Genomic DNA, 22,262 nt, shown 5'->3' with positions numbered 1-22,262 from the left:
AGGCTGGTCCCTGTGAGGGTGGAAATGTGTGCGCTTGGCTGGCGGTGGGAGCGGGGAGGGGCCCGGCCAGAGGAGATCATGTCTGCTTGTGAGCGGGGATGTCCTCGGCCTTGGGGACCTCCCCACGTGGTCCCCTCCCTGGATGAGGCAGGAAGAGTAGGTTTCCGCGGGCCTGCCGGGTGCCCCGTGAGTGCGGGAGGAGCCGGCAGGCCCGCCCGGCCCCGTCTCGGGCTTCCCTGGGCCACCCGCTCGCTGGGCCTCCGAGGGGCAGTTGGGGGAGGCCCGCGGGGACGCACGTCCCTTCTGTGTGTGAGTGGGAACTCTGCGGCAGCCTGGGGTCGGGGCCGGCCCGTGCCCTGTAGACGTGTGCCTTCAGGCCCCCTGGAGCCAGCGTAGCCCAGAGGTTCAGCCCTGACCCTGAGGAGCTGGAGGAGCCTGGAAGGGCGGTCAGGTCGCTGTGGTGGGCAGCGGGAAGTAAGGCCCGGTCCCGGTTTTCGCGGCTTCGGGCAGGTGGCCGAGTCTCCCGTCAGTGTCCGGCTGGAGCCCGGACCCCGGGTGGGCGTCAGCAGGCACATGTCGTGTGAACCCAGCAGACGGTGCTAGTGAAGGGCCGGCCGCTTTACTCCGGGTGTCACGCAGGGCAGCCTCTCGTGGGTGGGGTTGGTGTCCCCCTCGAGCAGGTGCGGACACTGAGGCTCAGGGGCCACACGGGCACAGACTTAGAGCCAAGGCTGTGGGGACTCCAAAGCCTCGGGCCCGAAGCCATCGGGCTGCCAGGTCGGGAGGAGGTCCCCGAAGGCTGTGGCATCTCTGGTACTGTCTGACCTGCGTGTCGTGGGCGGGAGCCCCACGGTGACATCTGTCTGCCCCAGGCAGCCTTCCTGCGACAGAGTCCGGCCGAGACGGGGTGGAGGGGGGGCGGGAGCCGGCCTGCTTCTTTCTCACTGCCAGGAAGGACCCGCCGTCCCCGGCCTCCCCCGGGGCGGGGGGATCTGACCCTCGGGAGTGGCGCTGGCAGAGGGTGGCCGTGCCCACCGCGCCGGGCCACGGGAGCCCCTTCGCCGCGGCCTCCCGGGACCCCCTTGCATGTCCGCTGCCTGCTGCGCCGTTCGGAATTAGATTAGTTTCCATAAAAACAGGATGCCGTGGGTGAGCCGGCAGCGTGTCCCTCTTTTTCCAGGAACTGAACATATAGCTTCAGCCAGGCCTGCCCCGTCCCCACCCGCTGTGTCCCCCAGGGCATGGGGAGCTGCGCCGTCCGCTCTCAAAGTGGCCACTTAATCGTTTCTCCTCTCGTCTGGGGAGTGTACTCCGTCACCAGGAGTCGGTGCTGACCGCCATCCGAGGCTGGCGGGGCGGTGACACTGACCGGCCCCGGGCCCTGCCCCACGACCGCACGGAACTTCAGGCCTCAGTCTGGGGGCCCGTTGAACTGAGCTGGGGGCGGGGGGGGGGGAGCCGGGCCGGGGCTGAGGGCACAGCCGTCTCGCATGCGGCGGGGGAGCCGGGCCTGACGGGCGGTCCGCAGCTAGGCCAGGAGGGCCCGGTCCCGCCTGCTGCTGTCACTCACTGTCTGAGGGGCCTTGGCTTGTGACTTCCCTCCCCCGGGAGCGGGCCGCAGTGGGGCCTCCCTCCACCAAGGGCTTGTGCGGGGAGGCCAGCCCTGCCTCGGCCGAGCTGCTGGCACACACCGTGCTTGGCGCTTGGCGGGGATCTGGCGTACGGATGGGGGAGGGGCAGGGGGTTCCAGGGACGCCCGTTGCTTCCCCCGGGGCCTCTGGCATCTGGCCCCTCGGGAGCTCGGGCCCCCGCCCCTCGGCCAGTGTGCTTTTGTTCTCTCCGGCCCCAGATGGCTGCAGGAATGTCCCCTTGGAAATGACCCTGATGGGATTCTGGAGCTCCAAAGTGGCTCTTTCTGGAAGGATATCCTGAATCCCAAGCGTGTTTTTGCTGGCGGAGGGAGAGGATCGCAGGGAAATGAGCCACGGGCCCCGTACTCCGCGCCGTCCACCCTGTGGACCCCGCGCTGGCGGGCGGCACGGACCTTGGGCGCTTCTCTGTGGACACACCTCACAATGCAGGCGACTCAAGGGAGTGTTTGCGGCCCGGGTTCCGGCCGGGGAGAGCCCCAGTGCTCGCGTCCTGTGCCTGGACGCTCGGGGCAGTGGGGGCTGGGTCCCTGCTCCGGAGGCTGGCTTCCTGGGGGTGGGGCTGGGCCGGTTGTTATGAGCGGACCGTGTTGATTTTTCCCTCGGTCATTTCACGAGCTTGTTGAATTTCCAGAGAGCTCCTGGGGCCCCGGCACCCTGTCCTCCCAAGCCTGCGGCCACCTGGGCCCGGACTGCAGAGACAGGTGCTGACTGTCAGTACCAGGTGGGTCCGTCAGAGCAACGGGACCAGTGGGACGCAGACGGATGTGACATCCCACAGGAGCACCGATGTGCCCGTGCGCAGACACGCGAGAGAGGAACCCGTTTGCTCCGGGAACTGGCTGGCGCGGCCGTGGGGCACGCGGCCGGCTGGGACTTCGGGCAAGAGAGGAAGTGGCAATCCCCAGTCCGCATTCCACAGGGCAGCCCTGGAGAGCGCCTTCTTTCCCAGGGGCCTGCTCTGTGCTCTTACGGCTTTCATCCGGTTGGCTCTAGTTGCCTCCTGGAGGGTCACCTGCTGCTCTTAGGGTTCAACGTGAATCCTCGGAAGGCAAACCTTCCCCGCAGCTTGGCCAGGCTGAGGTGGAAACCACCACACGCCCGGCCCCCAAGGCCCGGTCCCAACCCTCCCGACCAGGCACTCGACCGCGCAGGTGTGCTGCTTTGCGCACGGCGCGTGTGTGTGTCTCGTCACATCGCCAGGCGCCCTGACAGCTGGCACAGCCCCTGACCTCCCTGCCTGATCCAGGGCGCAGATAACATATCAGGGTCGCCGCGGGCCCGGCACTCGCTCACGAGGGTGGTGCCTTCTGGAGACGGGCCCCGAGCTGGGCGGGCGTCGGCTGGGGAGAAAGGTGGTCACGGCACAAATGCCCGTCGGTGCCCCATTTCACAAAGGGGACACCGGGGGACAGAGCGGAGGGGGTGGAGCCAGGACCTGACACGGTCCCCTGCTGAAGTACACAGACGTGACAACAGCCCCCTTCCTCAGCCTCCGGTGCTGCCCCCCAAGTTCCCTCAGCCCCGGGGAGGGCCGGGCTCCGAAGGGCCTGCGTCCCCCGCCTCTCACCTGGCCAGCCACCCCGCCCCCCACCTGCCTGCCAACAGGAGGTGGCCAGAAGGCATTCCTCTCTCCTGCCGGGAAGGGCCCCCCCAGCAGGGCCAACCGGACTCTGCGGCCGTGCGCACGAGCCACGCCGGACAGGCCGAGACTCGGGGTGCCGTGGGCTGGCTGAGTCACGGGGTGGGGCTCTGAGTCAGTGCCCCAACCCTGGGTCCTGGGCCCAGAGCTGGGGAGGAGATGCGGGTACCTGGTCTGCCCAGGGTGGACCCCCACATCTGGAAAGGCTGGCGTGGCCTCCGGAAGGCGGTAAGCGGCCCAGAGACTCCTCTGAAGCCCGGGCTGTCCGTGGGCCTGGCTGCGGCGGCCGTCCGTGCAGTGGATGCCGTCCTGGGGTTTGTGGGGAGAAGGCACTTGCAGGAGAGCGGCCGGAGGCCAGAGGATAAGGGACCCCAGCATGCAGGGAGCAGAAGGTCATTGTCCTTGAAGGGTGGTCCCAGGTCACGCTGTGAGGTTGGGTGCTGCCTCCAAAGACAGGACGGCCGCCGGGTTGTGATGCAGTCACATTCCTGGGTTGGAGGAAGGACACCCTGGGTCCTTCAGTTCACCAGGCAGTTTCTGGAGCGCGGGCCTTGGGTCTGCGGGGCACGTCCCAGTCCCCAGAGACTCCGGTCCAGCACCGACCGCGGGGCCCGGCCCCTCGTGACCTGGTGAGCTTGAGAACCTGCGCTGGGACCCCTACCTTAAGGACCCCCACTCTCTAGATGGGTTACGCTAAATGTTGGCCCGACAAGGACCTGATAGGAAAACACGGCCGCCTTGGTTGGGGCTGTGGGAGGACGCGGTCTCCTGGGGTGCTACGCTGCCCTCCTCTGGGTCTCCTGTGAGCGTGGTCACCTCAGGGCCTTTGCAGTGGATCATCCTGTGTGGGATCTCCGAGCCCGGGTCCCCCCTGCCCCCAAGAGGAGGGCTTCCTGGAGGCCAGTCCCAGCAGCCCCTCCCTGCTGGCTCCCACCAGACTTGTTCTCATTGACTCATTCATTGTTCCTTTGTGTCCACCATTGTCCCCAGGAGACTGGGCCCCTGGAGGCGGCGCTCTGGCCCCCGTGCCCTCCGCACGTCCCTGGGCTCATGACAGCCTGACACACGATGGGCCGGGTCGAGTGTATTTATTATTGGGGTCTGTGGCGGGTGTGGACCCTTGCCGCCCTGTCTCCTGGAGCTCCATGGTCCCCTCTGGCATCCGCACGGAGGACCGGGCCTCAGCGGCTCCGGGGGGGCTGTTGTCGAGACCGGGGGAGCGGCCCCCCATCTGGCAGTCTCTGCTGGGTGGTGAGTTCTGCCCGTGTGAGGCGCCGGGTGGCCCAGGGACAGGTGCATGGCTCGGGGTCCCCTGTGTGGTGTGGCCCTGGTGACGTCGGGCACTCCTGTAGGGGCAGGTCAGTCATCAGCGAGCCCGGGATCCGGGGCGGTCGGGGGTGCGGCGCCCGCGGGGTCTCCGTCGCCCGGAGCTCGCCATCAAACCCTGTCTGCCGTAGTCTGCTCAGCCCGAGAGGCCTCTGGACCCTGGGGTCAGCCAGCCGGAGGGCATCGGGACTTGTCCGAGACCCGGGGCCTCTCTGCGCACTCGGACAACCGGCGCCGCGACCGGGGGGCAGGACCCCCTCGGGTGTTAGGACTATGGTTCCTGTAGCCCCTCACCCTCAGGAGAGGTCCCACGGCTGACCCCCTCCCCCCACACACCTCGTCAGACCCTCAGTCACGTGGAGGGCAGGGTCACAGCTGCGGCCCCCGCCCTCTGGGTGAAATGCCAGCGGGTCACGGAGGAGCAGGTCCCGCCGGCCCGGGACCGCCCACCCCACGGGCCACATCCGCTCGGCACCCGAAGCCGGAGCTCCGGGTGTCACAGGTGTCACTCGCCCTGGCCTGAGCTGCCGGCCCGCTCTCTGCCCGGGTCCTGCGCCCGAGGGGCCGCCTGACCTGTGGGGTGTGAGTTGGCCGTCCAGGAAAGAGCCCGCGGGGCACAGGGAACCGCCAGGGCCGGGTCTCCACGTGGGCGCCGGGCGCAGGCCCCTGGCCACCTCGTCTGCCCTGCTCCGCGCAGAGCCCCTTTCCCTGTGGCTGGAGGATGTCCTGCTGGTCCCTGGGAAGTCTCGGCGGTGGGGACTCGGGAGGGTGGTGACCTGAGGACGTGCCGAGGGCCCTGGACGGGGCTGGCCCGTGCGGAGACCCACCCAGGGGGCTCTAGCCCGCCAGCCCCCACGCGTGCCAGCCGCCGGCTGGGGGACGTCGTGTTGTCAGCTCGCTCCTCCCTGGGGCCCCTTCCCGGGCCAGGCCCCTGAGCTCCGAGTGGCCCCGGTGGGGGTTGTTGCCAAACCCCGTCCTCGCAGAGGTGGGTGGGGGCGCTGCGTGGGGCCCGGTCCCTAAACTCCATTCCTGGGCGCCCCGCCCCCCGGCTGTTTACCTGCAGCCTGTGGCCTGTGCCTCCCGGGAGGTCCCTCCCTGTGGAATGCGGCCCCGCCCGTGCCTGGAGTCCGGCCTCCTCTCTGGAGGGTTCCTCTGGGCAGGGTGGCCGGCTGCTGACCCTTCACGGGAACAGAGCCCGTGACAAACACGACGTCTGAGGAAACGCAGGTCCTGCCCCTGGGTGGGGCCACCTGAGTCTGACGTGAAGGGATGCTTTGCTGGTGGCAACGGGCACTCGGTGGGTGTCTGGGCAGCGTCCCGGGGAGAAGCACGGAAGAGCCGAGCCCCCTCCAGGCAGGGGAACGTGCTCCAGAGCTGGGGGCCAGGAGGTGGCCCCACTTGTGACACGTTGGGGTCAGAAGGCCTGTGAATGGTCGTAGAGGCCAGGCCACCCGCGCCGTGCACCCACCACTGGCTTTGAGGTGCCTGCCGTGCACGGCGGGGGCTCTTGTGGTGTCTGTTGGGTCCCCAGGTCCCCGGACACCATGCAGGTCATACCCCCACCCATGCTGTCCCTCTGTGCCCTGCACTGTCCGCCTGGGGCTGCGTGTGGCTGGGAGGGCAGCTGGGCCGCGAGCCGTCAGGCGCCCCCAACCTGAGGACTGTGTGTGAGGACGTGGCAGGTGTCCCTCCTGTGGGGTCCCTCTGTGTTTGGCTCTCAGTGGCCGCCAGGCCCTCCTCAGGCCAGCCTCACGGAGCTGGTGGCGGAGGGGGAGGGGCCTGGCCGTCAGGTGAGCCATAAAACCAGTGTCCCGGACCCCACGCTAATTAAACCTCGGCCGGCGGCACGGGGCCCCGGGCTCTTGGCTGGGCTCCAAGTAGGTAACACGGCGTTCTTGGCCTTGGCCCGCGGGGACCCTCGCTGTGCCCTGTGTCTCCCCCCATGAGGCTGTGGGAGGCCCTCTGCGGACTTCAGGCCAGCCTTTTCTTGTGAGAGGAGAGGGTCCTCGGTGGGTCCCTGAGTTTCTTCACTTCGTAAACCGTGAGGGGCTCCTGTGGCTGTTTCTCCCCCCACCCCACCCGTGGCTGGTGCCCCTGTCCCCGGGGCGGCGTCTGGCAGGTCCCACCCCAGGGCCGCGTGGCGCTCTGGGGGCCAGAGGCCCCAACGGCCGGCGTGTGGCCAGTGCTGGAGTTGCTAAGGGACAGAGTGCCAGGCCCCTCAGCAGAGCTCTCTGGGTGGGGTGCTGCGGGGCGTACTCTGGAAAGCATCTCTGGGGGGCGGGGGGCAGGTGTTGGGGCGTCTGAGTGGAGCCTGGTCCCAGGAGGCCTGCGGGTGTGGCGGGCACAGTCCTCACTCCCCTCCCGCCCCTGTGCTCCGAGGTTCTGACCTCTAACCCTGCCTTCCTGGCCTTTCTGTGACCGCAGATCTTGTCTCCAGAGGGTACGGATGCTTGGATGGGGCCAGCTCACTCCCGGGCCCTAGGCCCACCTCCCCACCTTCCTCTTCCAGAAAGATCCAAACCTTTGGTCACCTCGGGTCAGGGTCTGGTCCCAGCTTGGGGACATGCTGCAGCCGTGGAGGCCGGCGGGCCCTGCTACCCGGGCAGCTCCAGCAGAGGGCAAGGGACAGCCCTTATGCCACGTCTGTCCTCCTCCTCCTCCTCCTCCCCCCCCACCCGCCCGCCCCTGGCACAGGCCAGCAGGGTGTTACGGGCTTCTCCTCCAAGCCAAGTAAGGCAGGGTGAGCACAGCCTGGGGGACAGCAGGCAGGGGGAGGGTGGCGGGGCTGGGACCAGGACCCCCGCCCTGGGTTGGCGGCTGTCACCTGGGACTCTGACCTCCCGTCCCTGGGCTCCACCTGGCCTCCTAGGGGCTTGGCCCTGCTGGCCGCAGATGGCAGGCCTGGAGGTGTGGGCCCCGGGCCAGGAGCCCCGGGTCTAGTCCCGCCCGCTGCCACAGTGCCCTGGGGACTCAGGCGACTCAGGCCCTGCCCAGCGGCAGCCCCTGGCGTGAAAGGAGAGCCCGGGTCACACGTCTGTCCCCTTCCACGCTGTTCCCGCCAGGCTTTTCTCTTTGGGGTCACTTCACTTGTGAGCAAGTCCAGGACATGTGAGAATGTTCTCCCTAAGAGGAGGGGGACTCCCAGGGCCAAGGACCCTCCTGCGCGGGCAAAGGACAACAGCAACTGGGCATAGACCTTTCCGGGACTTTTTGTGCATCTACGAGCCCGAATCGGGTTTCTGTTTCTGTTTCTCTCAAGAGGAGTCCTGTGCGTGGACGGCCGGCTGCCATGTCCCACGGTGCCCGGCCAGCCCCCTCCTGCCACGTGCTGGGCACCGTGCCCACTGCCTCGGTCCCCGGAGGGGCACAGCGGGATCCCCGCCACGTAGCAGCCGAGGACGCGGGCACAGGGAGGCCTGTCTCCCGTAGAGCTGGGCAGAGCCACCAGATTTCAGACCCGGCCCTTTGGGTCCCATTTTCACCAGGGGGGAGACCGAGGCCCAGAGTGGGGTGGGGACGAGTTTGCTTGTCCATGGCGCTCTTCCTCCCAGACCACTGGGCTGGCGGCCTCAGCCCTTCTCCCTGTGACCCAGCAGCCCAGCCGGGGTGCTCAGGGCCTCACCCCTGCAGGGCACAGCTCGCAGAGGAGGAAGTGCCCCTCCCTCTGCCGTCCCGGCCTCCCCTGCGCCCGCAGCTGCCCCCTCAGACCTGCTGGTCCCGCACCGGCCCCCACCCCCCACCCCCCACCCCCGGCCCTTCCTGACCTGCACCGAGGGTCACCTGGGCCTGCACCGTTTCCGAGTGGCAGGGTGTCAGCGCCGGTCCCCGGGAGCCCCTCAGCTTCCTCACCTGCAAAGTAGAGGCAGCCATCCTGCCCGTCGTAGGTGCCCGGGACAGTGCTGGCTGTGGCTCGTCCACCCCGCCCAGGCCCCTCGGCCTCTCCCTGGGACACTGTCCTTCCAGCTTGTGACACTGGTGTGGGCTGTGGCTGGAAGTCAGAGCCCCCGCCCCGTGTCAGCCGTGGCGCCCGTGAGCCCTGGTCCCCGTGCCCACGCCGGCCACCGCCTTCCCACCCTGCTCCGCTCTGCTTGTGTCGCCGGCCTGTGGCTCACTGCTCAGCCTGGCCATGTTTGTTTCCTCCCCGCCAGTGGTGCCGGCCACACCCCCCGCAGGGTCACTGAGGACCCTGCCGGCAGGTGAAGCGTCCGCCCGTCCCCCCGCCCCCACTTCGTGCAGACGTCTCGTCCACCCTGCTTTAGAGATGGGGAGGCTCGGAGCTCCGGCTCCCTCAGGAGGGAAGGGGTGGGGAAGGTCTGGGCAGTCTCCTGCCACCTGCCACCGGCCAGCCCCAGGGGACAAGGCCCAAGACCCGGGAGCCTGATCTGCAGCGTGGGCCCAGCGTGGGCCTCCGGGTGGCGTGAGCGGAGCAGTGTGTGATCGGCCCCGAACCTCCCCTCCCCTTCCTGACCTGCACCGGCCGAGACCCCACGTCCCTCATCCACAGGCCCAGCGTCTGGTGGACCGCTTGCTGGGTGGGACTTCGGGGCTGTGCGGGGCTGCGTGAGGGTCTGTAAAGGGTTAAGCATGCGCTGGCTCGAGGGTGAGGGGGCCTGGCAGGAGGGAGTCCTTTCCTGCCGGGCAGGGCTCTCTTCCCCCCACCCCCAACCTATTGTTCCTGGCTCAGGAAAAGGCATATTTCCCCCATGAGGTCACAGGCCAGCCAGAGCTGCTCTCTTGGGGAGGTGGGAGCTGCCTGGGCAGAGCGGGGCCCTGTCCCTCCAGCCGGTTCTTCCTTCTCTGCTTCTCTGGGGCTGACAGGCACCTCCTCCACCCTTCCCCGAGTCTTGGCCGGCCTTCAAGGCCAAAAGAAATGCCACCTCCTCCAGGCCGCCTCCTCTGCGTGCACAGGCACAGTGAGGCCACGTTCACGGCACTCAGCCCGGCAGCCTCGATGGCCGCACGGAGGGGCCCAGAAGGCCCGGATGTGGAGCCAGGAGTCCAGAACTAAGCCCCGGTCGCCACCACCACGGAAGCCTTTCCTCTCTGAGGCCTGCGTCCTCCTCTGGACGGAGCGCATCGCGAGCGCTGGCCCGAGTTCCGCTGTCGAGGCCGGTTTGCCTGTGCTCCCTTGCTGGCCTCTTGCCCCGTCCCCGGTCCCTGCTCCCAGGGGAGGGTGGCCGGCCCGGCCCGGACCCCGAGCCCCCTCTGCCACTCCGCCCACTGGAGGCAGCGGGCCCGGCTTTCCCCCGCTCACGTCCCCTGGGCCGGCGTCACCCGCCCGCCTGGTGCCAGCTTCGGCGGACGAGTGAGGGACGGCAGCCGGGCCTCTGCGAGCTGGCACCCTGCGGCGGGCGGCCGGCCGAGACCTCCCGGCACCCGGGAGCCTCGTCGGTGTGGCTGGAGACGCCGTCTCCCACCCGGCTGTCTGCGGAGCCCAGACCGGACCTTCTGCCGGGCAGATCGCGCGTGTTGAATTCGGGGGCCGCGGTGGGTCCCTCTCGGGGCCGGGCCACCCGGCAGTGCCCCACCGGCCGCGCCTCTGGCTCGCCATCTCCGATTTCCTGCTTCGGGCAGATAAGCTTCTCAGAGATTCTTTTCCTTCTGCTCAGCCTGGCGTGGGAGAGGCCGGGGCCGTTTCCCACACTCTCAGGCCCCGGCCCGCCTGGCCCTCAGGTTCTGGTTCCTGACATCCTTCGCTGAACTCAAATGTTTATTTTCTTATTTTGGTAAAAGACACAGAACACAGGGGCGCCTGGCTGGTTCAGTCGGTAGAACATGCAACTTTTTTTTTTTTTTTTTTTTAAATGTTTATTTTTGAGAGAGAGAGCACGAGCAGGGGAGGGGCAGAGAAAAAGGGAGACACAGAATCTGAAGCAGGCTCCACGTGAATTCAGGTCCCATGTCGGGTGTAGAGATGACTTAAAAAAAATTAGGGGTCCCTGGGGGGCTCAGTTGGCTCAGGTCACGGTCTCTCGGTTCATGGGTTCGAGCCCCATGTCGGGCTCTGCTGACAGCTGGGGGCCTGGAGCCTGTTGCGGATTCTGTGTCTCCCTCTCTCTGCCCCTCCCCCTCTTGTGCTCTCACTCACGCTCTCTTTCTCTCTCAAAAATAAATATTAAAAAAAAAAAGACCCGGAACATGAAATTGATCATCTTAACTGTTTATTTTTTTTTTTAACGTTTATTTATTATTGAGAGTGAGAGAGAGACACAGAGTATGAGCAGGGGAGGGGCAGAGAGAGGGGGAGACACAGAATTGGAAGCAGGCTCCAGGCTCTGAGCGGTCAGCACAGAGCCCGGCGCAGGGCTCGAACTCATAGACCGCGAGATCATGACCTGAGCTGAAGTCATTCGCTCAACCCACTGAGCCACCCGGGCGCCCCTAACCGTTTTTAAGCGTGCGGTGCAGTGGTTCAGGTGCAGTCTCCGTGCTGTGCAGCCGTCCCCACCACCCAGCCTCAGAACTTTCCATCTTCCCCAAACTCCGCATCCAGGAAGCACCACCGTCGCCTCCGCCGTCCTGGCCTCAGGGTCCTGCTCCCCTAGAAACTGCTTCTGCCCCCGGGAGCCTCAACCCGAGGCCCCGTGCCCAGGGGCCGGAGCAGGGGAGCCTCTGGGAGGTCACGGGGCGCGTGGTGGGGGAGGGGCCGAGGACGGGTGCAGGTGGCCGGGGTGTCGGGACGACGGACATGGCTTGGCTGGGACGAGCGAGTGCCACCCTCTCTGGGGAGCCGTGGTGGGTCGCCGTGGCTCAGAGAGAGAGAGAAACAACCTGGGGGCTGGGAAGTGCGGCCCTTGGGGCACAAAGAGGAACGTGAGAAGCCTTTGCCGTAAACGCAGTTCCCTCCTGCCTCTTGGGCCGGGTCGGATGGATTTTTTTTAACGAAAATGTGCGCTTGCTGTACAACGTCGTATTTCTGGTCGAGCCGGTGCCACAGCCAGTGTGTGATGGAGGGGGCGGTGCCCAGGCTTGGGGCGGCTCCGGGTGTGGAAGGTGACCTGGAGCACCCCCCCCCCCCCCGGGGTTCCTGGGGCCTCCGCGAGGCTGGGGTGATAGGAGGGGCTTAGTCAGCGGTGGGTGGGACGGACTCGAACCCCGGCCCTGCACCTGGTCCTCCGTTCAGTGTGGCCCTCGGATGACCCTTCAGGCAGGACGTGCGAACCCCGTCACACAGACGTGGGAACAGAGGCCTGGAGCTGCCCACGGCTGCACGGTCAAGGGTCTGCCCCCCAGGCCGCGGCCCCTCCTGCCCTCCCCCGCAGCTTCTCTGCTTGCCCAAGGTCCCGGCCTGGGGACAAGGCGAGGACAGGGGACAGGCAGAGGTGTGCGCAGCCCCTGCTGGTGACCACAAGCCTGGGCGTGTCGGCAGGTTCCCCGGTGGTGTCTCAGCCTGTGTTCTCTGGGAGCCCCTCCTTCGTCGCGGCCTCCAGGGGTAGGAGGAGGGGCTCCAGCTAAGGCCTGTCTGAACAGCAAGGGGGGCAGAACGGACCCCGGAGGAGACCTGTGCCCCCCCCCCCCCCCCCCCGCCACCCCAGGGAGGAGGGATCTCCGTCGCCACCTGGTGACCGGAAGGTGCAGACCTGGCCACGCTCCCAGGGGGCCCCCCTGCTCGAGACGAGACTCAGGTCGGGTCAGTGGCCTCCCCCCCAGGCACTGTTATTCTAGCCTATCCTTTTCCCAGAGCAGATGCCACCCCTGCGCCCCCCCCCCCCCCGCCCTCCCCCAGGAGGCGGTCTGTGCAGCCAGATGGGCAAGTTCAAGTCGGCTTGTTTGGGCTCTGGCTGTCCACACGGCTGCCACCTGGACGTCCGAGTCTTTGCGGGGTCGCGGCTCACGCTTGGGGGCCGGTGGGGGGGGGGGGGGACAGAGAGTAGGTCCCGGGACAGCTTGTAAACTCTGCCTCTGGTGGGAAATAGAGCGGGCTCCGTCGGCTTAGCCACACGCGTCTGAGCCGCGAGGCCGGGTTGCTCAGGAGGGGACGGATTCGTGGTAGGCACCAGTGCCCTCGCGGGCTGTGCTGTCCTCCCGGGCCGCTTGCCACCGGAGGTGGTGGAGGAACGGGCGGCAGGGACGGCTCCGCCCCGGGGGCCCCTCCGGTGGTGCCCACCTGCCCTGCCAGCCCGCTCTCGGGCACCCCAGGAAAGGCTGAGTGGGCCCCCGATCCCTGGCGACGACACCCACATCAGGACGTCATCCCCTGACAGGCCTTGGTTCCTGGGGCCCGGCCCGGCCCCGGGTCCCCCGGCCCCCCGGCCGCCCTCGGTCAAGGTAGCGTCCAGCTGTGCCGGGTGGAGGGCGTGGGGTCGAGGGCAAAGGCGGGGACAGGCCGTGGGCACACGCGCGGCTCTCAGAGGCGGAGACAGGAGCCAGGCCGCCGGCTGGGAGCCCCACGATCCCGCTCACGGAGAAGTGGGGCCGAGAGGCCGTGGGGTGGCCGGCATGTCCCCGCGAGCACGCGAGTTAGGGCTCTGAGCGCTGACTGCGGAGGTCAGTTGTGCTGTGTGCACCTGAAACTGTGGAATTTGACAAAGGAACGAAAGTCAGCCACATTGTCACTGTCCGCCCGTGGGGGGAGGGCACCCCTCGGTGCCCCTGAGACACGGGCGGACAGGACGAGGCCCCAGCATCTGCGGGAGAGGATCACAACATGGGACGTTGGTAAAAAGAACTAGTTGTAGGAGGACACAGTGTGACATTGTGTGTGCTGAGTGACAGGTGACATGTGTGGGGACATGGCGTGACAGCGGACATGTGCTCTGACGGGTGACACGTGTGTTTGGGAACACAGCGTGACAGTGGACATGTGCTCTGAGCGACAGGTGACGTGTGTGGTCTGGACACGGTGTGACAGCGTGAATCCTGAGCGATGGGTGACGTGCCACACGCTAAGTGAGGTTGCTCACACGTGGAAGGAGGCAGCCGGTCTCACACGGTGACAAGCAGGCAGCGTCTGGGGGGGATGCTCTGTGGGGGCCGTACCGAGGCCCGGGGTTAGAGCGATGCTTAACGGGGATGTCCAGTGGGCTGGGGGGGGATGATGTTGGGGGCTTGATGTCGGGGGGATTATGTCCGGGTGATATTTAGGGGGTGAAGTTTGGGGTGATATCTGGGGGGCTGTGTCTGGGGGTGAAGTTTGGGGTGACATCTGGGGGGCTGTGTCTGGGGGTGAAGTTTGGGGTGACATCTGGGGGGCTGTGTCTGGGGGTGAAGTTTGGGGTGACATCTGGGGGGCTGTGTCTGGGGGTGAAGTTTGGGGTGACATCTGGGGGACTGTGGGGGTGAAGTTTGGGGTGACATCTGGGGGGCTGTGTCTGGGGGTGAAGTTTGGGGTGACATCTGGGGCGCTGTGTCTGGGGGTGAAGTTTGGGGTGACATCTGGGGGGCTGTGTCTGGGGGTGACGTCAAGGATGGTGTTTGAGGGGTGATGTTGGGAGGCACTCTACAGGGCGATCCTTGGGGGGCGGCGTCTGGGGGCGTCCGGGGCACGGGCTGGGCGCCCCGCGTGGCTGAGCTGACCGCCCTCTCCTCCCCTGCAGCCTGCCTGTGCCGCTTCAACGCCCTGTCTCTGGTCTACCTGCTGTTTCTGCTGCTGTTGCCCTGGTTCCCGGGCCCCTCTCCGCACAGCGTCCCAGGTAAGGGCTTGCAAAGTGGCTCTTGCTGGGGGGGGGGGGGGGGGGGTGTGGGGTGGGGGGACTCGTCCACAGGACCAGCCGGGCCTCCAGGGGCCGGGGTGCCGCGTGCTCCCCGGAGGCCCCGGGCAGTTCAACGGCCGGGTAAAGGAAGCGTGGTCCCAAGCTCAGTTGTTTTCCATTGTCGACCTTTGGCTAAGTTCAGAATCTTTTCTCTCGCCGTGTGTTCTGGGGTCTTGGACGAATCCCCCCTTGTCCCTGGGGCTTCCCGGGCACTGTGAGACGGGCCGTCTTCCTGCGGGCTCCCTCTCCTGTTCCCCGCGCCCCCCCCCAACCACTGTGCCCGTTGAGGCCACGGCCAACCCCTTATATCCAGCCGCCCCTGCCCCCACCCCCCGAAGTCAGGCTCTTGCCATCTGCGCGAGCTCCGTGGGGTTCAGGTTATCGCCAGGCACCCTGTCGTGTGGGTAGCTGGGCACTCGAGGCCCCATCTGGGGTCCTGAGCCCCTGGAGGGTGGGCACGTAGTCTCCTGTGTCCACCAGGCACACAGACGTGGGGAACCCGGCAGGGGCTGTGCCCACAGGAGGGTCTGGAGGCGGGCTCACGGCGCGGAGCCATCCCAGAAGGCCGTCGCCCCATCTCGGGAGCCCCGTGCGGGAGGGCAGGCAGGCCCGCTGTGAACAGGTGCGGACCTGCAGCCAGGTGACACGGGGACAGATGGAGTCCAAACTCTCACCCTGGGCTCCTGCCTCCTCTGTCTGCGTGCATCAGTGTCCATACCTGTCCCAGCTGTTCAGGGAGGGCAGCGCTCAGGGACCTGCCCCACAGGCTGCTCTGCCTCCCGTGGGTGGGAAGGTCCTCTCGGAGCTGGAGGGGGGACGGGCCCCCGGGCTTGAGTGAGGGTCCCCGGGAGAAGCAGGCCGTCAGCAGCATGATCGCCAGCGCCCGGCAGAGACGGGTGAAAAAGTAGCCCCAGCTGGGCCGAGGTCCGCGTTGGCCGTGACAGCTGAGGACCCGTGAAGGGAGGCAGGCCACAGGTGCCGCCTTCTGAGGCGCCGGGTGTAGCTGCTGGCTGCTTCCGGGCCTCGGAGGCGTCTGAGCCTCTTGGGGCCACTGGAGCACAGCCTCGTCCCTCGGGCGGGGGGTCGGGAGACCAGCACGGGCCTCGCGGGCCGGCATCGGTGTCACGGGCCCCGTTTCCTTCTGGAGGCTCCCGGGAGGATCCGTTTCCTCAACTTTCCCGGCTTCTAGAGGCATCCACGGCCCCTCCCTCCGTCACCCAAGCCAGCAACGGCCCGTCGAGTGTCACCTCGTCACGTTGACTCTGGCCCTCCCGCCCCCGTCCACCATTAGGACCCTGTGGTGACACTGGCCTTCCCTGGGGATCCAAGGTCAGCCCCTGTTTTCAGGTCGGCTGCTTGGCAGCCTTGGTTCCCCTCTGTCCCGTAAGGAAGCGTGTTCACAGGGTCCGGGGATTGGGGTGTGGACATCGAGGGAGGGGGCAGGTGTCATTCTGCCCCCTACAGGCTGGCTAGTCACCCCTCCCTAGCCTGTGACATCTGGTCCAGCTCAGGCCGCAGGGTCTATACCTCCCACAGGTCCTCCCCCGCCGGGCGCCCCCCTCTTCCTCCCGTCCGTCCATCCGTCCGTCAGGCCCACCATCCGTCCACCCGTGGAGCCAGTGCCTGTATTCGCGGGCCGCCCGATGGGCAGTGGGGGGAGGGGTCCACTGGGGAAGGGGTAGAGAGCGCTGCGGAGACTTTCCTCCCTGACCTCCGTCTGTCCATCCGTCCACCCTCAGCGGCCCTTCAGGAGCAGGGAGGCTGCCTGGATTTTCCGAGTGGGAGAGAGGAAAGCAGGGAGGTGCCGGGGCGCCTGGCATCGGGTTAGGGCTGGCTCGGAGGCTGGACATCTGGCGGAAGGTCTGACGCCGCCTGGGCCCCGAGGATGCTGACCCCTGGCCCCGTCCCCTGTCCCTGTGCCTGGGGGTCAGGGCCGGGCCATCTGCTTCACATTTAGGGACTTAACACCTGTCCCGCCTCAGGACAAAGCCCTCCCCGGGGCTGGCCCCGCCCTGCAGGTACTCCTGCCCTCTCCCTGGGGGTGGATGGCGGTGTGAGTCCCCAGGGACTCCTGTCACCCTCCTGCCGCCTCCTGTGAGAAGAACTTCCTTCCCAGGGCTCGGGGCTCAGGCTCGTGAGGTGCCCCCTGTCCTGTCTCCTTCCTACCCCCACCTCTCTGGAGCCTTCTGGGTGTGACTGCGGGCGCTCCTCCCCCAGCTTCTTAGCACACTTCCTGGAACATCCCCAGGAGCCGCTCCAAGGGTCCCCCCCCCACCCCAGCCCCGTGCACCCAGGGGCCGGGTCCCATCAGGAGAGGGGGCGTCTGCCAACAGCTGGCCCCAAGAGGGTGTGCGAGGGAGGCCTTTGGGGGTGCGGTCGGTGGGTGAGGAAGGAAGGCCCAGAGGGCTGAAAGGCGGCGGTCGACAAGGTACCCTCCCCGCTGAAGGCAGGGACGCCCCACAGTGTGGGGGATGGAGCCGCCGCTATGAGGGCGGTTTTGGGGGCCACAAGCCCGGGATTCCTGCTGTGGGTCAGATTCTTTGTACAAACCCCCTCTGGGAAGCCCCTCCGGCTGCCTCTGCCCCCCGGGTCCACAGCCCGCCAGCCCCACTTCCTGGAGAGCCTGACCCCCTGGTCCTTTAGGGTGGGTGGTTTCTGCGCACCTCTCCCCTGCCGTGGACACGGTGGGGGTCGCGGCCTGTGTGTGCGGGCCTTGAATGGCCGGGCGAGTGGCGTTCGGGCCCCAGGACAGGAGCTGGCGGCCGGGCCCCCCGGCGCCCCTTCGCCGCCCGCTCCCAGCTCTCGGGGCCCAACCTCACAATCCTCAGGGGTTGTTCCTCTGCCCACCCCACCCCCGGCAGGTTCAGGAGCCCCTCGCCCGCCCCCCACCCCTGCCCCGTCCTCCCGCCGCCCGAGCCGAGCTCAGGTGGGCAGTGTGGGAGATTGTCCAGGTTGGTCGGTGGTGTTGGCCGGATGCGCCGGGCCTCCTGCCCCTCCCGCCCCTCCCCGCCCCTCCCACGTCTGGCTCAGCCAGCCCCCACCTGGCAGGGAGCTACAGCCCCACGGCCAGCGCCCTGGCCCCTTTGGCTTGGTGGTGGCCTGTGGTCTGGGACACGGCGCGCCCACCCGAGAAGTGAACTAGGTATGAGGCGGGGCAGATGACGAGGGGAGCGGTGACAGCTGGCGCTTTGCCAGAGGTCCAGGAGGGGCCGGACGGGACGACGGGCGGGGGCGGGGGCGCCCTCCCGCCCAGGGGTCTCGAGCCTTGGGCTCGCCCCTCTGTCGCCCGGGTTCTTGGGTGAGCGAGGAGCCCAGCAGCCTGGCTCTTGAGGCTTCGGCTCCCGTAGCGCCCGAGGCCAGCCTGGGCGTCCACGGGGGAGACCAGGTGCTCCCCCACTGCCTCCTGGTGGGACCTCCTAGGTGTGCAGGGGAGGGGCTGCCCAGGCGAGCGGGGCAGAGGGGAGTTGGCGTGCAGGGAAGCTCAGCCTTCTCAGCCCCTCGCCCCTGCAGGCTCCTGGCAGGGGGGCACAGCGGTGGCTCCCCGCAGGCTCCCGCACGGTGCCCACAGGTAGCCCAACCCCTCCTCCTGACGGGAGGCCCGTGGCCTCCCCCTGCTCTTGGCGGGGTGCTCTGAGCAGAGCCGGCCCGGCCAGGGCCGACCGCCAGACGTTCCGTTCATTTTCCATTTCTCCTTCCCAGTGCTCCGCGGCCCCACCCTGCCCTCCCCTCCGCTCACCCCTGCCCTACCGAGGGTCGGGGGCCGGGAGGGACCTAGAAACGAGTGTCAGCGAAGCTGTCCAAGTCCTGCCTGGGCCGCCCCCGGGAGCCCCTCGCGCCCTCTGAGTCTCAGCCGAGTGAGGTGGGGCAGAGCGTGGGCAAGGGCCGGCCCCGGCCTCCCCGGCGCGTGTGCTCACACGGCACTCCAGGGGTCTCACCCGCTGGGCCACCCCTGGGCGAGGGGACACAATTGAGCAGGGGCTCCGAGCGTGCCAGCCTTGGGCAGGAGAGACGGACGCCTCTGTCCCCGAGCCAGGGGTCCGCTGGCGGCACAGTGAGGATCTGGGGCGAGCCGCGCACGGCCCGAGTCCTGAGACGGGGCTCGAGCTCCGCGTGTGGCCCTCACGGTCTCCGTTCCTTGCCCGGAGGGTGAGCTGCTCACCGCTCAGAGCAGGGTGACCCCAGGGCTCCACGAGTCCTCCCCGGGCGCAGGGTCCGGCCCCGGTCGTGGGGCCACGTCTCTCCACGGGGCGCTCGTGTGGGCCTGTCCCTGCCCGAGCTTGGGGTCTCCTGGCCCGGCTCCCAGACTCCGGTGGGATGTGGGTCCCCCAGGACGGGCGGAAGAAGGCCCTGTGCCAGCCTCGCCCCTGCCCTCTCTGCCCGCAGGTCACACTGGTCGCCTCCTCCGAGCCCTGCTGCTTTTCAGCCTCCTCTTCCTGGCAGCCCACCTGGCCTTCCAGATATGCCTGCACACCGTGCCCCGCCTGGACCAGCTCCTGGGGCCAAGCTGTGAGTTTCCACTGGGACCTGGGAAGGGGGTGCCCGGGACAGCTAGCTGGGGGCCAGGGGAGAGGGAGGGGATACCGCGGCCCCAGGAAAGGCCGGCCGCCCCGCCTCAGCAGGCTTTGCCTAATATGGGCCGGCCCCTGAGCCCGTCCACGATTTCTGTTCAGCCCACGTGGCCCGTGTTAAGAGCCAGTGACACTTGGTCTGGGGCTGGGCCGAGTGAGGCATGGTGCTAATTCTGGACCCCGAAATCTGGCCCTCGGGGCAGCCTTGGCCTTCTAGATCCTTCTCTCTGTCAGCGTCTTCCTCTGGCACCTGGAAACGTGGCCGTGGGCACCAGGGGCCCTCACTGCCCTTCCCCACCTCCGCCCCTGCCCCGGGCCCCTCATCCTGCGGGCAGTTTGCAGCCGACACCCACCCTCCCGGCTCCGGAAAGGAGTGGCCTCAGCGCCCTGGACTCCAGACATGTGAACCGCAGGCGCCCGGTCCCCACAGCTAGCGTTGCCTGGCCTGGCTCCCCCGCCCTGCCCGGGCTCCTGATTTCGGGCGACTGTGTCCACACCGCCGTCCAGAAGGGGGTGTGGAGCGGACTCCAGGGCCAGGTGGGCGCGCCGGTCCCGCTGCCTGGGAGACGGGCCTCCCACGCGGACCCCGAGGAGCCGTGGCCTCGGCTGGGCGTTTTGAGTGCCCAGCCTGGGCTCCTGGCTGCGAATCCCCAGTCTGCAGACAGACCTCCGGGCCTTCGGCCCCCTGGCTTTGCCTGGCTGAGCCTCAGTTTCCCTGCTAGTAGAGGCAGCATTTTATGAGCAGCCCAGAGGCCAGGTGTTCGGTGATTCCTGGCAGGGCCGTGGGGCACCGCCTGACCCCGTCCCCCCGTGCCTCTCTCTGCAGGCAGCCCCTGGCAGATCCTGTCCCAGCACGTAGGGGTGACGAGGTAAGCCCTCTCCCTGCCTGGGGCCTCCAGGCCCTGGGGTCCCCCCTTCCCTTCCTGTCCCCACCCTCACCCCCCCAACCCCCCGCTGCCTGGCACCTGCCCTCCTGACCGATCGGTGGGCACTTCCTGCCCCTTCTCAGGCTGGACCTGAAGGACATCCCCAATGCCGTCCGGCTGGTGGCCCCTGACCTGGGTGTCCTGGTGGTCTCAGCCGTGTGCCTCGGCCTCTGTGGGCGCCTGGCACGGGAAGCCCGGCGGAGCCAGCCCGCCCAGGAGCAGGTGAGGGCCGTAGGTGGGCCGGGTGCCCACGTGCTGGGGGCGGGGCTTCTTGGTCCTTCCGGCCGTTTGAGGACTCTGCGACTGTTTCATTTTTATACAAACGTGCACTTTTTAGTTTAAGGGTCGGTTTGTGTCCATTGCGGAGAGCTGAGGCCTCAGGGGTGAGGGAAGGCGTGTGTCCCGTTCCCGGGGCGAGGGGCTACCCTGTGAGCCCCTCAGCCTGTGTGTTTGCCAGATCCGGTCCTAGGAGGGTTCCATCTCGGGGGAGCTTGTGGGGATCCCACGCGTGTCTGTGCCTTAAGAAACCGTTCCTGGAGGCCACGGGGCAGTGGGGAGTCAGCAGTGCAGGGGGCCGACCTCCTGGCCGCCAGGGGGCACCGAGGGTGGGTGCCACTCCCGAGGGAGTGTCGATGGCCTCTGGGCACGGGGTGGGGGGTGGCGGAGGTCCTGATCTAGAGACTGTCCTTGGGGTGTCCTGCTCTGGGAGCTTTCCCTCAGCATCAGGCGTGAGGGTCAGGGCCCCTAATGTCCCCCACGGCTGAAGCCTGAGTGCCCTTCTGCCCCCCACGAGGGCTGTGGTCTCGAGCCCCACCTGGCCTCCCACACATGGCCTCAGCCTTGGAGCGGCAGGGCCCGGGCCCCGGGGCTCCGTGGGATCTGTGATTGTCCGGGACCCTGGCACAAGTGTCCCCTGCCAGGGGGGCCCCAGGGCCTGTAGGCTCCTCTCACCCACCTCTGCAGGTCAGGGGTGACCCAGGCTGCCCTGCCCCCACCCCACGGGGCCAGGCTAGGATCCCACTTTCAGAGGGTGTAACGGAAGCCTGGAGGTCAGGTCGCTTTTCCAGGCACTTGTGGCGGTCGAGCCAGGGTTGGGACCACCCTGCCGCCTGCCCTCGGGTCACCCTTCTCCTGGCGACCCCTCTCTGCTCCCACAGGCACGTGGGCCCCAATGAGCCGCGGATGGGAGCCACTGTGTGGGCCCCAGGGACACTGTGTGGGCCCCAGGGAGCCACGGGTGGGAGCCACTGTGTGGGCCCCAGGGAGCTGTGGATGCCTCCGCTTTCCTCGTTGGCGGAGTCAGGGCTTCCTGGAGCGACTCTGCCAGGAAGGGGCCAGACTCGATCCTGAAACCTGGGGTAGGACAGGAGGGGGCCAGCCACCCATGTTGCCTACACCCTCACAGCACAGCGCTGCCCTGGTCGCTCGGGGGGCCGGACTCCGGTCTGCCCGGCGACCGGGACAGGTCACCTTCCTGTGGGTGTCCTCGGTGGCACATGAGAGCGCCTGTGCCGTCTTGCTGGCCGGGGTGGCCGGTGTAGACAGACCTCAGAGCGAGGGGCTTGGGGGTACCCTCCGCAGGCGTGTCTTAAAGCCCAGAGCCACCCACACGTACGCGGGACAGCATACGAGTGCGGCCGTGCATCCTGACACGATGTCACGTGCCTCTGCACGCACGCTCTGAGGGGGTGGCGCAGGGGGAGGGACAGAGAGAGGAAACTTGTGCTAAGCCTCCTGTGGCCGCCTGAGGGGCCTGCCGAGTCGGGGCTGGAGCCAGGGCTGGCCGGCTGGACGCCCCGAGCACCTGCCTGTCCCCCCAGCGGCTGCCTCCGTCCCCCCCTCGCAGATGTTGACTCCTCGGAGGCTGGCGGACACTTTCCCAGGGCCTCGGCCAGCTGTGCGCGGGTGGGAACGCAGGCCTGGCTGCTGTGCCTGCCCGCGAACGCCTCCCCCACCCCTCAGGGCCCCGCGCCCCCTGCTCTGAATTCTGGGGTCCCAGCCGTCCCGCGCCCCAGGTCCCCCTGGGATCACTGCTCAGGGACTCCTCCCTATGGCCTCCCCACTCCCTTCCTGCCCTGTAAGGGCAGCACCTATCTGATCCCACCCCCATCTGGCAGACGGGAAACAGACTCAGAGGTTAGGTGACTTACCCAAGGCCTCACAGCCAGGAGGCACGAGCTGGGACACGAGCAGGTCACCTGGCTCCTGTGTACTTAGTCTGGACGCCGAGGGCCACCCCCTGGGAGAGGCCCGGGCGTGGCATCCAACGTGCAGGTGGGACGTCGGGGGAGCGGGGCTGGGCGTCCAGGAAACGGCTCCGTTCTGGGAAACCTTTGAGTGGAACCGGGGATGGAGGCCCGGTCTCTGTGCGGCCTGGCGGGCCCGCCTGCCCCTGGCTCTCCAGGAGCCCCACAGGCAGCAGAAAGGGACCGGGGTCAAACCGGGTGCCCCTCACGGTC

At 68.0% G+C, this 22,262-nt stretch overlaps 1 protein-coding gene across 4 annotated transcripts in view; it reads left to right on the top strand.

Moving 5' to 3' along the window:
• The window catches only part of PIEZO1 (piezo type mechanosensitive ion channel component 1), a 53,872-nt gene that overhangs the window by 12,084 nt on the left and 19,526 nt on the right, over window positions 1-22,262 (top strand). For all 4 annotated transcript variants that reach the window (XM_047846247.1, XM_047846248.1, XM_047846246.1 and 1 more), the window contains exons 2-5: window positions 14,154-14,249; window positions 18,693-18,815; window positions 19,704-19,746; window positions 19,887-20,025. In XM_047846247.1, the coding sequence (XP_047702203.1) occupies window positions 14,154-14,249; window positions 18,693-18,815; window positions 19,704-19,746; window positions 19,887-20,025 (401 nt within the window). The remainder of the gene's footprint in view (window positions 1-14,153; window positions 14,250-18,692; window positions 18,816-19,703; window positions 19,747-19,886; window positions 20,026-22,262) is intronic.

This window comes from Prionailurus viverrinus, unplaced genomic scaffold, assembly GCF_022837055.1.
Source record: "Prionailurus viverrinus isolate Anna unplaced genomic scaffold, UM_Priviv_1.0 scaffold_38, whole genome shotgun sequence".
Classification (NCBI taxonomy): Eukaryota; Metazoa; Chordata; class Mammalia; order Carnivora; family Felidae; genus Prionailurus; species Prionailurus viverrinus.
This window is presented reverse-complemented; position numbering and strand designations above follow the sequence as displayed.